Source organism: Macrotis lagotis, chromosome 1 (genome assembly GCF_037893015.1).
Source record: "Macrotis lagotis isolate mMagLag1 chromosome 1, bilby.v1.9.chrom.fasta, whole genome shotgun sequence".
Lineage (NCBI taxonomy): Eukaryota > Metazoa > Chordata > Mammalia > Peramelemorphia > Peramelidae > Macrotis > Macrotis lagotis.
Genome location: NC_133658.1, coordinates 352,083,834 through 352,095,530, shown reverse-complemented (window position 1 = coordinate 352,095,530; position 11,697 = coordinate 352,083,834). Strand labels below are relative to the sequence as shown.

At 46.3% G+C, this 11,697-nt stretch overlaps 1 protein-coding gene across 1 annotated transcript in view; it reads left to right on the top strand.

The window, feature by feature from the left end:
* The first annotated feature begins 4,798 nt into the window (after positions 1-4,798).
* The window catches only part of EMILIN3 (elastin microfibril interfacer 3), a 17,085-nt gene continuing 10,186 nt past the window's right edge, over positions 4,799-11,697 (top strand). The window contains exons 1-2 of the mRNA XM_074211974.1: positions 4,799-5,119; positions 8,429-8,551. Of these exons, the coding sequence (XP_074068075.1) occupies positions 4,935-5,119; positions 8,429-8,551 (308 nt within the window). The 5' untranslated portion in view covers positions 4,799-4,934. The remainder of the gene's footprint in view (positions 5,120-8,428; positions 8,552-11,697) is intronic.

Genomic DNA, 11,697 nt, shown 5'->3' with positions numbered 1-11,697 from the left:
ATTTTTATATAAATAATGCTTTTTCCTTTTTAAAAAAAAAAATCTCTTTGGGACACAGATCCAGTAGCAGTATTTCTGGAATAAAGGATATGTATAGTTTGGGGATAGTTCCAAACTGCTGTCCAGAATGGCTAGATCAGTTCACAACTCCACTAACAGTACATTAATGTCCCAATTTTCCCACATCCCCTCCAACATTTATCATTTCCCTTTTCTGTCTGTCATATTAGCCAATTTGATAAATAAATTTGCCTCAGTTCTCTATGTTTTTGAATAATGAAACCTTTTTTTTTTTTTTTTTTAGTTTTTGCAAGGCAATGGGATTAAGTAGCTTGCCCAAGGCCACACGGCTAAGTAATTATTAAATGTCTGAAGCTGGATTTGAACTCAGGTACTCCTGACTCCAGGGCCAGTGCTCTATCCGATGCATCACCTAGCCGCCCCTATAATGAAACCTTTTTGAGAGACACTATAAAAATTTTCCCGGCTTTCTGCTTTTCTTCTAATCTTGATTGCATTGGTTTTGTTTATGCAAAATGTTTTTAATTCAACATAATCAAAATGATCCATTTTGTATCTCTTGTTTGACCCTAAATTCTTCCCTTATCCATAGATCTAACAGATAAACTATCCTGTGCTCTACTAATCAGCTTATGGTATGTAATCATTTTGAGCTCTTCTTGGTATAGCATTGTCTGTCTTCTGGAAGATTACTATAAGGCTCCAACTGTGTGTGTTAACATTATGTAAGTTTATTAATATTAGTATACTCTTTACTTCAAGTTACTTCATATTAATTTGCATCTATTCTATATATGTCTACTATATATTTTTCTCCCCTTAGTGTAAGATTCGTGAAGGGCAGGAGTCATTTACTTTCATCTTTTAATCTCTAGCATTTTAGTACAGTGTTTGGTACCCTAGTAACTGATTAATAAACGCTTGTTGATTAGTTGGTTGATTCGAGCTGTGATCAGCATTGTGGATGAACTTCCTCTCTTCCTGTCTCGCAGTTAGCCCCCAAAGATACTTCCATCTTGAATCTACCCTCTGTATGTGCTTTCCTCTAGATCTCGTCATCACTTGGGTCCCAATGGAGCCCATAAGATACTTTATTGCTATCATTATTTATTGATACTTTAGTGGGTCCACAATTTTCTTGGCAGGGGTGCAGATCATGTTCTTTCAATGTCATCTTAGCCTAAATGATTTTTATCCATGTTCTTCCTTAAATCTTTCACTGAAAGTGCCAAAGATCTTGGTCAAGATCAAGAGATCATAGATGGAGAACTGGAAGGGACCTCAGAAATCATCTAGTCAAACTCACTCATTTTGAAAAGGTGGAAAACTGAATTTCCAAAAAAGTCAAATTACTTGCCTAAGGGCACACAAATGACAGAACAATTAGTCAGAAATCAATAAATATTAAGCACTTATTATACTAAAAGCAAGGTCTCTTGCTAGTTTTCTAAATTAGCACAAGTACAGAATTCTTGATCCATGACTGACTCATCTCATTTTCTGACCTATCAACAAGCAATTATTTAGCACTTATGTTCCCCAAACTTCAATAAGCCTTGATAATACAAAAGAAAAGATATTGAGTGATGTCTCTTAAGTCAGGGGTGGGGGGAAGAGGGGAAGAAAGTCCATAGTGATCTCATTGCTATGGGAAATCCTCTGGTTTTTTTGGGGGGGGGGGATACCTCTACCTAAGAAGATGTTTAACTGGTCTGTAATTTACTCTCGGAGACTTGCCTGAGGGCAGTGAGGGGCTAAGTCATTTGCATCTATTTGAAGCAGTATTTAAATCCCGAATCCTCATTACATATCATGCTATTTAGCTCCACTAAAGTCCTATTCTGATGTTATGACATGAAGGTGACCTTAGGTTCTTGAAGGCAGTGCCAGTAAAGGTTCAGTTCTGGCTGATCTATTTAAATTTGAACAGTTTAGTGGATTTTACTTCTGCTTCAGAGGAAGTAAAGAGGAAATTACCACTAGAAACCCAGCCACCAAAAAATGGATTCTCTTCACTAGGGAGCAAGTCACCTGAGAGAGATTGGATCTCTGAATTGTTGAAGGTTGATCCTGTATTCCAGGAACTAGGGATATTTTGTGATACAGCTCACAAGAGAATCAACTCTAACACTATCATTTAAAGAGGCTATGATGTTTGTCTCATTCTCCAAGAGGATCATGACATCATGACAGGCATGTGAATTGGATTTGGGTGGGGGGTGCTGTGCTCAGTCACCAACCTCACTCTTTCCTCCAAAGCCATAGGGACCCAGTGTCCAGATAAGGATCTGGATCAGGATGATTGAAGATGGCCCTGGATGATGTGAAGCAATCAGGGTTAAGTGACTTGCCCAAGGTCACACAACTATAAGTGGCAATTGTCTGAGGCTGGATCTGAACTCAAGTCCTCCTAATTCCAGGGCTGGTGTGCTATCCACTGAGCCACCTAGCTGTCACTCCAGAGGTCCTAGGATCATAGAAAAGGACCTTTGAGATCATCTGACCTAATTTCAATCATTTTGCAGATGAGGAAACTGAGAGCCAAGGTCACACAGGTAATATTAGAACATTTGAATCCAAGTCCTTTGACTCTAGGGATAAAGCTGGGGGAATGGGGGGGGTAGAAGTGGGGAACATGAATTGGAAATTTTTCTGGTTTGGCTAGCTCAGGAAAGGTACATTCAGATTGCCTGAATAGAAAACATAAGATTTGAGCTTTGGGTTGCATTTTGGGTCAATTAGGTAGCATAATGGATAGAGTGCCAGGCCTGGAGTAAGGAAGACATCTTTTTGTCTTTATGTCTTCCTATATGACCCTGGGCAAGTCACTTAATCCTGTCTGCCTCAGTTTCCTCATCTGTAAAATGTTCAGAAAAAAAGAAATAACTACTGTAGTGTGAGCCAAGAAAACCCCCAAAGAACCCCCCCCAAACAGCAACAAGAAGTTGAATAATAATAGCTCCCATTTCTATGAGGCTTTAGGATTTGCAGAGTACCTTCCTCCCAACTGACACTGTGAGGTAGTCTTTAAAAGTATAATTACATTCATTTTAAAGATGAGAAAACTGAGGCCTAGAGAGTAAAATAACTTTTCTAAGGTCACATAGTAAGTGTTGCTGTGGATGTATGAATTTAGGTCTTGGGACTCCAAGTTCACTGTTGAAGAATGGGTGAGCAGGAGGACAGTTTCAACTGAGTTCAAGGTTGGTGAATATTGCCCAGCTCTTTCAGGAGGTGAAAGAGGACCAATGTGGAGAAAAAAATGAAGTAATTTATTTCATTTATTCTATGTGACCCCTGAGAAGGGGAAGGAAGCCCTGTCCATCCACAAAACAAAATCCACAAACAAAATTTTCCAAGAGAAACATCCACAGTGGGCAGAAAAGAGAAGAGCCTTAAAGAGGATGGGAGGAATGGTTGGGATCCCAGAATCACTGCTTTAAAGTTGGAGAGAGATTTTTGGATCTTAGATTTAATTGTGGAAAGGATCTTACAGACCATCAAGATCTGAGAGACCTTTATATTTGACAAAGTCGTAAACTGAGGCTCTAGTCTAGTCTTGTCTGTACCTGGCCAGTTATGTCCTCCCCAGCATCCCTTCTACCTTTGATTCATACTCCCAGGAATGGAAAATTCATTCCCCCTTTTTCCAGGTTGCCCGTTGCACTTTGAGATCTATCTGATGGTTAGGAAAGTTTTCCTTAAAAAAAAAAAAACCCGAAATCTTTCTGTCTGCTAAGGAACACCCATTGATTCTGGGAACATGATGAATGGGTCCAATCTCTAGCGGAAAGTAAGCACTTAATACTGGACTCCTGTGAGTGTATTTCTCCAAAACCTGTTCGCATGAGACACTCCCTTTTTTTCTCAAACGATCTTCCAAGGGCCTGGCCTTGGCCTCCTGCTATCTCCCGAGTTGGTCCCCTTTTTCAATAATTCAGACATCTCCAGTGTTCCCGGCGTGGACACTCCCTTCGCTCACTGCTCAAAAGTCTCTCTGCGACTTGGTAGCAACTCGTCACCCTGGCTGTGGTCAAGTCGCCGGGCTTGGAGTCCGCACCCGAGCCTCTGCTCCGGACGGGGTCCGAGCGGGCGGAGGACAGGGCTCCTCGACAGCTGGCAGATGAGCTCCACTACCGCACCCCTGAAGGACCGCGTCAGCTCCCCCCACCCCTCCGCTTTCTCAGCAGCGGGGGGCTGAGCGCCCCGGGGCCCCCGAGGCCTCTCCGGCCGGGTCGCGGTCCTGCCCTGAGCTGACTTGGGTGGGGGGAGAGGAGAGGGGCGCCCTGCCCGGCAGCCCCCCCCCCCCGCCGGGCCCTAAGGCGGCGGGGTCTCGGGTCCGCTCCGGGGGCCGGGGAGCCCGAGCGCTTTATGCTAATCTGCGGAGAGCCCGCCCCTCTGCCGCGCCCCCGCCCGCCCCTCTCGGGCCCCGCCAGCGCCGCGGGAGACAGCGCGGCCGCAGGCGCTACAAAGGCAGCAGCGCGCGGGGAGCGGCGCCGCGGGGCGCGGGAGCCGGAGCCGGAGCCCAGGGCCCGGGCCAGCGGGAGGCCGCGGGTCCGAGGCAGCGGCGCGCGGGGAAGGAGGGCGGGGGCTCGGAGCCGGAGGGGCTGCAGCCCCGGGGGTCCGCGGGGAGCGGCTCCAGCGGCCACGGGGGCTGGGCAGGGGGCGATCGGGGAGCCGGGGGGCGTCAGGGGAGGGGGGCTGCGGGGAGCGGGCCCGGGGGGGCGCAGGGAGCCGGGGGGGGGGGCCCCGCGGGGCGCCTCTCCGCCCCGGGCGGTGTCCGCCGCCGAGTCCGCCTCGCTCTCCCGGACGCCAGACTCGGGCCCGCGCTCGCCCGGCGGCTCTGCCCGCGCCGGACCTCGGGGCACGGGGCAGCCGCGGCAGCGCCCGGGCGGCGGGTCGGGGCGGCGGGGATGGCGCCGGGGACGGGGCCCCCGGGCCGCGGGGCGCGCTGGCTTCGGCTGTGGCTGTGCGCCGGGACCCTCATCTCCTGCGCCCGGGCGAAGGGGACCTACTTCCCCCGGCCCGGCCCGGCCGGCGGCCGCTACAACCTGTACACGACGGGATCCGGCCCGCGGCTCCGAGAGGGGCAGCACAAGTAAGAAGCAGCGCCCCCGCCCCCGCCCGAGACGCTCCTCCTCCCCCAGTGCGGCCCCCGGGGCTGGGGGACCAGAGGAGGGGAGAGGACCCTGTGTGGAGAAGAGGGTCTTACGGGGCGCAACAAAGGCTCTAGCTGCCATTCACTCCCGCGCTCGCTTTTCCAAAATTCTCTCTCTCTCTCTCTCTCTCTCTCTCTCTCTCTCTCTCTCTCTCTCTCTCTCTCTCTTTCTCCCTCTCTCTGTCTCTCTCTGTCTCTCTCTCTCTCTCTCTCTCTCTGTCTCTCTCTCTGTCTCTCTGTCTCTCTCTCTCTCTCTGTCTCTCTCTCTCCTGTCTCTGTCTCTCTCTCTGTCTCTCTGTCTCTCTCTGTCTCTCTGTCTCTCTCTCTCCTGTCTCTGTCTCTCTCTCTCCTGTCTCTGTCTCTGTCTCTGTCTCTGTCTCTCTCTCTCTCTCTCTGTCTCTCTCTCTGTCTCTCTCTGTCTCTCTCTGTCTCTCTCTCTCTCTGTTTCTGTCTCTGTCTCTCTCTCTGTCTCTCTCTCTGTCTCTCTCTGTCTCTCTCTGTCTCTCTCTCTCTCTGTTTCTGTCTCTGTCTCTCTCTCCTTTATTTTCCTATCCTCAATCTCTCTTTCCACATAACCTTTCTCCAGTCTCTCTGATCTCTTCATCCTTTTCCTTCCTTTCCCCACCCCAACCTTCTCTTTTCTGTTTTCACCTCCCTCTCTGGTGTTTTTCCTTCCCCTCCCTTTGCATCACCCTTCTTTCTCCTTCTTTTCTCCTTTCACATCTCTTCTCTCCTCCTGAGAGGAAGGAATGGAAAGGTGATGTGGGCCCTGGGGTGGGGAAGGAAGAACCAAAAGGGCATTTTTCCCTTTGAGAATTATGTCCTTGCTTAAGAAGTCCAGAAAGGGAAGGATGTGGGGTTTGGGAAGACAAATAAGCCAAAGGAGGCCTAATAGGATGGAGACTGGAACACTGGCCATGCCCACGGAAACATTTCCAGGAAAGTCACATTTTCCAGCTGCTCAAAGTGCAAACATCAGGCAGAGCTAGGGAACCCAGCTCCAGGTGCTAGGAGAGGAAGGAGGGGCTGTCTGAAAGCCCAGACCCACCCCCCCCATCTGATCTTCCCTCCTCAGTCCTTCCAGCCCCCCTTCTCACAAGGACCCTTCATAGAGCCTGGGATACCAGTCTCATCATTAGACAGGGAGACAAAGGGTAAGTAGACAACATAGGGTCTTCCTGGATCACAAGAGGCTTGTTTATGCTTTCCCTGGCCCCAATTCTCCCTGTCCCCACTCCTCATCCACCTCATTCCTCTTTCCAGTTTGGCTCTGAGGCAGTGTGCTGCTATTTTCATTCTAGATGTCCCAGCATAGGTTTCTCCAGGCCCTGAGCCCCAGCCAATGCTCTGCATGTGTTCAGGGATTGGGAGGGGCGTGGGAGTCATCTCCCAGGCCATGAACTCCCTCAGTAGTCCATGAACAACAGGTGCTTGGCCAGGGGTTCCAAGCATGGGAGTCCCTATGGGACTTTTGGTCATTTACTTTAGCTGAGTCCCCAGTTTCCCCATTGATAAAAACAGGCTTCTATCCTATTGAGGGGTTGTTCCTTTAAGTGTAAACCCAAAGTGGAGGGGCTAGCCTAGGCAGTGGAATCTCAGAGATCATTTAGCACAACCCCTTTATTTAAAAAGGAAGGACCCTAAAGCTTTTAGTGTAACTTGCTCAGAGTTAATTGCAATAGTTTGAATTCAAATCCAAGTCCTCTGACTCATGGGAAGGAAGAATCTGGATGCAAAGGGACAAGTTTCAAGGCTTATACCTTTTCTTTTTTTGGTGTGGTATTGAATGGGTATTAGACAATAAGTCAGGAAACCAGGGATTTAAAGTCTCCCCCTATACATTTAGAGGTGATCCAAGTCACTTAATGTCTCAGGTTTCCTATCTGTTAAATATTAATAGCACCTACCTCACAAAATTGTTGTAAAAAATGTAAAACACTTTACTCTTTGAGAACTATAAAACCTTTTTTTGATATATGAACATGAGCTGATTAGGATTCCTGCAGGAATTGCCAATTCTTTTTGTCTTGGATGTCTGCTACTGGTTTTGAGGGGAACGTTGAGGAGGTGGGCTTCCTTTGATCCCCATTCTTTCATTTTCCCTGAAGTTCTCCTAGAGTTTTCTCTGGGAATGTGTGGATTCTCACAGAACCAGGTTTAGAAATTTAAAATTCCCAATTAATAATAAAGAGCAGAACTCAAAAAGGAAGGGAACTGAGGGGCAGCTAGGTGGCACACCACCGGCCCTGGAGTCAGGAGGACCTGAGTTCAAATTTGACCTCAGACACTTAATAATTGCCTAGCTGTGTAACCTTGGGCAGGTCACTTAACTCCATTGCCTTAAATAATTTTTTTTTAAAGGAGACTGGGCTATCCTGGGTTTTGAGTAGTGTGGGTCTGGGGAACCTAAGTTGTCCTCAAGAGTTTTTCACACCTCCTAGGACCCCGAGTAATTAAACTGCCACAAATTGAGGCACTGATCAACAAATAGTTCTCTCCTAAGAGCAGTGTCTGAGAATCTTCAGTAAGTAATCCAGATTTACTACCCTTTGAGTATTGCCTGAGTACATTGTAGCTTCATAGGAATATTACTGCACTTTAAGAAAAGACAAATATGAAAACTACAAAAAAGCAAGCTTTCATAAAGTGACACAGAAAACAGCTTAAGAAAAATACATACTGGCTACAACTATGGAAAATTATACAAAACCAACAATATATAGTGACTACAACCATGCAAAACCAACAGCAACAAAATATGTAAAAATACAAAGAGAAGAGATGAGGATGTCAAAAGGATCATTAAAACAAACAAGATTTTAAACACTTTATTAAGCCTATATACATTTTTTAACATGTAAAAATTTGAAGTTTGTGATTTCATATATGATGGTTTCTAATTGTATTCAAATATTTGTTTTGGGGATGATTACCAAATTTAGAATTCTAAAATTCCCAAATAAAAAGAGCAAAACTCTAGCTGTGGGGAAGGTTAACATTGCAGTTTCCATCTTTCTTGGAGTTTAAGGGTCAGACAGCCTCTGGGTTTGTGTCCAGAGGAAGATTCCTAAGAAGAAAAGTGGAGAGACCTGTTTGGGAGTTGAGTAGAGTGGTGATTTTGATGCCAAGGATTTATGTTGAGGAGTGAAGGAAGGAATATGGGCCAGGGAAGGGGAGAAAATAAATGTATTCTGAGGGAAGATACTCGAGCCAGAGACCCTGACAGACTGCTCTGCTCTGCCTTCCCAGCATGCTCTGTGCTTACGTGGTCCAGAAGAATGTGACCTGCATTTTGCAAGATGGAGCTGAAAGCTACATCAAGGCAGAGTATCACAAGTGCAACTGGGGCCCCAAATGTCCAGGAACTGTGGTGTGAGTACCTATCGGAATTTAGCTTACAGAGGGAGGAACAGGACAGGGAGGAGGAGAATCCAGGAGAGGGGAGTCCAATATTGCAAAGATATTCTAGAGGGTGAGGACCAAAAATAATACTTTATGGATTGGGACAATGGAGAATGAAGTTTCAGAAGAGTGAGGATAGTGGAAACTGGATTGTTGGGGAGAGGGCAGATGGAAACAAAGTAGAGGGAAGGAGGTGGGTATCTAAACTAGGGGTTCTTAACCTGAACAGACTTTAGGAAATCTGTGAACTTGTTTGGAAAAAAATACAAGTTTATTTTCATTAACCGCTAAGTGAAATTCAGCATTTCCATCAATTTTGAATTTAAAACAAACCAAAAAGCCCTATTATTCTGAGGAGACCATTGGCTTCACTAGACTGCCAAAGGGGTACAGGACTCAAAAAATTTTAAGAAAACTTGGACTAAATCAAGTACGCATTAATGTGTGTGAGGTTAGGACAGTGTGTGTGAAATATATATATATATATATATATATATATATATATATATATATGTATGTATATACATATATATGTGTGTGTGTGAATTCATGGGAGCATATTTATATATGTCTGTCTTTGTATATATATATATATACACACACATATGTACCTGTCTGTGTGAGTGTGTCTACATTTGTCTCTTGGGAAGTGATAATGGAGAATGTATGGGCATTTATGGAAGGTTAGATCAATGTGTGGCTGGATTTGTTTCTAGAAAAGTGTGTAGGTGTGTATGGGGTATGTGTTTCAAAGTGCGTGTCTATGCACGAGCACATGAAGGTTTGCCAGTGTGTATATGGCTCTGTAAAAATATGTAGGCGTGGGTCTGTGTGAAGATGCACATCTGCCTGGGCATCCGTGCAGTGGGAACAAGAGAGCTGGCCTGTACAGTCCTGCCCTCCGGTCTCTCCCTGAATCCTAGAAAGCCTGGGCCATCATACTGCCTGCTGCTGAGATCATGGAACAGGCCGGGAGGAGTGGAAACCTTCAAGTCATGTGGAGCTCTCCAATGGGAGCAGGCAAGAGCCAAGAGTTTGGAGAGTAGGGGCTTCTCTGCCTGGCAGTCAGGGAAGGATGATGACGCAGGGACTCCCCCCCCCTCCACTTTTTCCCATTCACCCCTCCTGCCTCCTGTCAGCCCTTCAATTCTTCCCCCCCCCAATGGGGGAGGGGGTTGCCAAAAGGGAGGTATCTAAGTCCCAGACTGCTCTTTTCCAGGACTCACCAGCTTGTCCTCTGCTTGTGTCCCTGAAGTCACAAGGTTGATCCTATCCAACTCTTAGCTGGCTTAGATTCCAGCTCCCATCCCCCTCTCCCTTCCCTCCCTCACTAAAGGGCACATTAAATATGTCTGAAGGGTAGGATTCTTCAGTTAGAAACTTAGAGCTTGGTAGATGAAGAAGATATGAGATATTTGAGATTTATGCCAGAATCTTCTAGGTATTTCAGGCAGAAGCAGATGTGGATGTAGTAAGAACTCCAGTTTACAGGACACATTTTACAGAAGAGAAAACAGAGGCTCAGAGAAATAGGGATTTCTTTGTCTAACTCCAAAGTGCCGGGCTGGGGATTCAAACTCAGGTCTCCAAATCCAAGCCCAGTATGTTTTCTATGATAGCTCTCTGCCTCTAGTTGTGGCTCAGAGATTGAGAATTTGTAGGAAGAGATGTGGCCAGGAGAGCACCAACCCTGGAGTCAAATGGGCCTGAGTTCAAATTTGACCTCAGACACTTAATAATTGCCCACCTGTGTGACCTTGGGCAAGTTACTTAACCCCATTGCCTTAAATAAAATTTTAAAAAATGATGTAGCCTCCAGAGTATTCCCTAAAGAGGGAAGGATGACACTGTATTTGGTCAATTCTATAAAGAGGAGTGAGCTTGCTAGCTAAAGCTCTTCCCATAGCATCACTTCAGTTCTTTTTTTTTTTTTTGCAAGGCAATGGGGTTTAATGGCTTGCCCAAGGCCACACAGCTAGGTAATTATTAAGTGTCGAGATCGGATTTGAACCCAGGTACTCCTGACTCTAGGGCCAGTGCTTTATCCACTGCGCCACCTAGCTGCCCTACTTCAGTTCTTTTAAAGATAGAAGGGGGCCTTGTGGATCAGCTAGTGTAACCATACAATTCATCTTAAAAGTGCTTCTCCAAGCTGACCTTGGAGACTTTCAGATATGGGAAGCTCATTCCTTCCTGAGGCAGTCTATTCTTGGTTCACATGTCTCTGCTAGTTACAAGTTAACTTCTTTACATCCATCCCATTTATCTTAGTTTTGCTCTCTGGAGACAAAGAGAAAAAAACAAATTCCTCCGAATTACTGTCAAGCATTCAAAAAGAGAAAGACCACAGTTTTCTCTAATACCCCCTTTCCCCACCCACTAACATTGACTTGAGGCACTTCCCAATGCTGGCTGCCTCCTCTGAATGCTCAAATGGAGTAGGGGAGTCCTCAGTTTGAATTCTTTTTGGATCACACTAAATCATTCAGCATCTCCGGGTCATTTCCCGAGCTGTAAAATGGGGGGAGGAGGGGAACTGGACTTGATGACTTCTTAGGATCCCTCTGTCTTTGAAATCTATCATCCTATGATCATCATACCCTTCTTATACTGGTATACAGAACCACAGAATCCCTAGTTGTAACCTGAGTAGGAACAATCAGCTCCTCCTTGCCAGAAGTTTTGTCCACTCAGTCTGTGGTATTGGTATTCAGTATCTTCTATGGATACTATGTTCCATATCACCTCTAGACTAAAAAGAGAATGAGAAGGTATAGAGCAGATGACAATATTCAAGAGTAGTTCCCTTGCAGCTAGGTGGCGCAGTGGATAGAGAGCACTGGCCCTGGAGTCAGGAGTACCTGGGTTCAAATCCGGTCTCAGACAATAATTACCTAGCTGTGTGGCCTTGGGCAAGCCACTTAACCCCATTGTCTTAACCCCCCCCCCAAAAAAAAGAGTAGTTCCCTTAGGCAATGTTTAGGGTCCTATTTATCTGGGCATCTGTAGTGTCAGCTCAGGGAAATAGTAGCTATAGTGGGAAATCCATCACCATTACCCCCCCCCCCCATCTCTATCCTCAAGGACCCTGTGGACTATCTTCCTGTGACTGACTA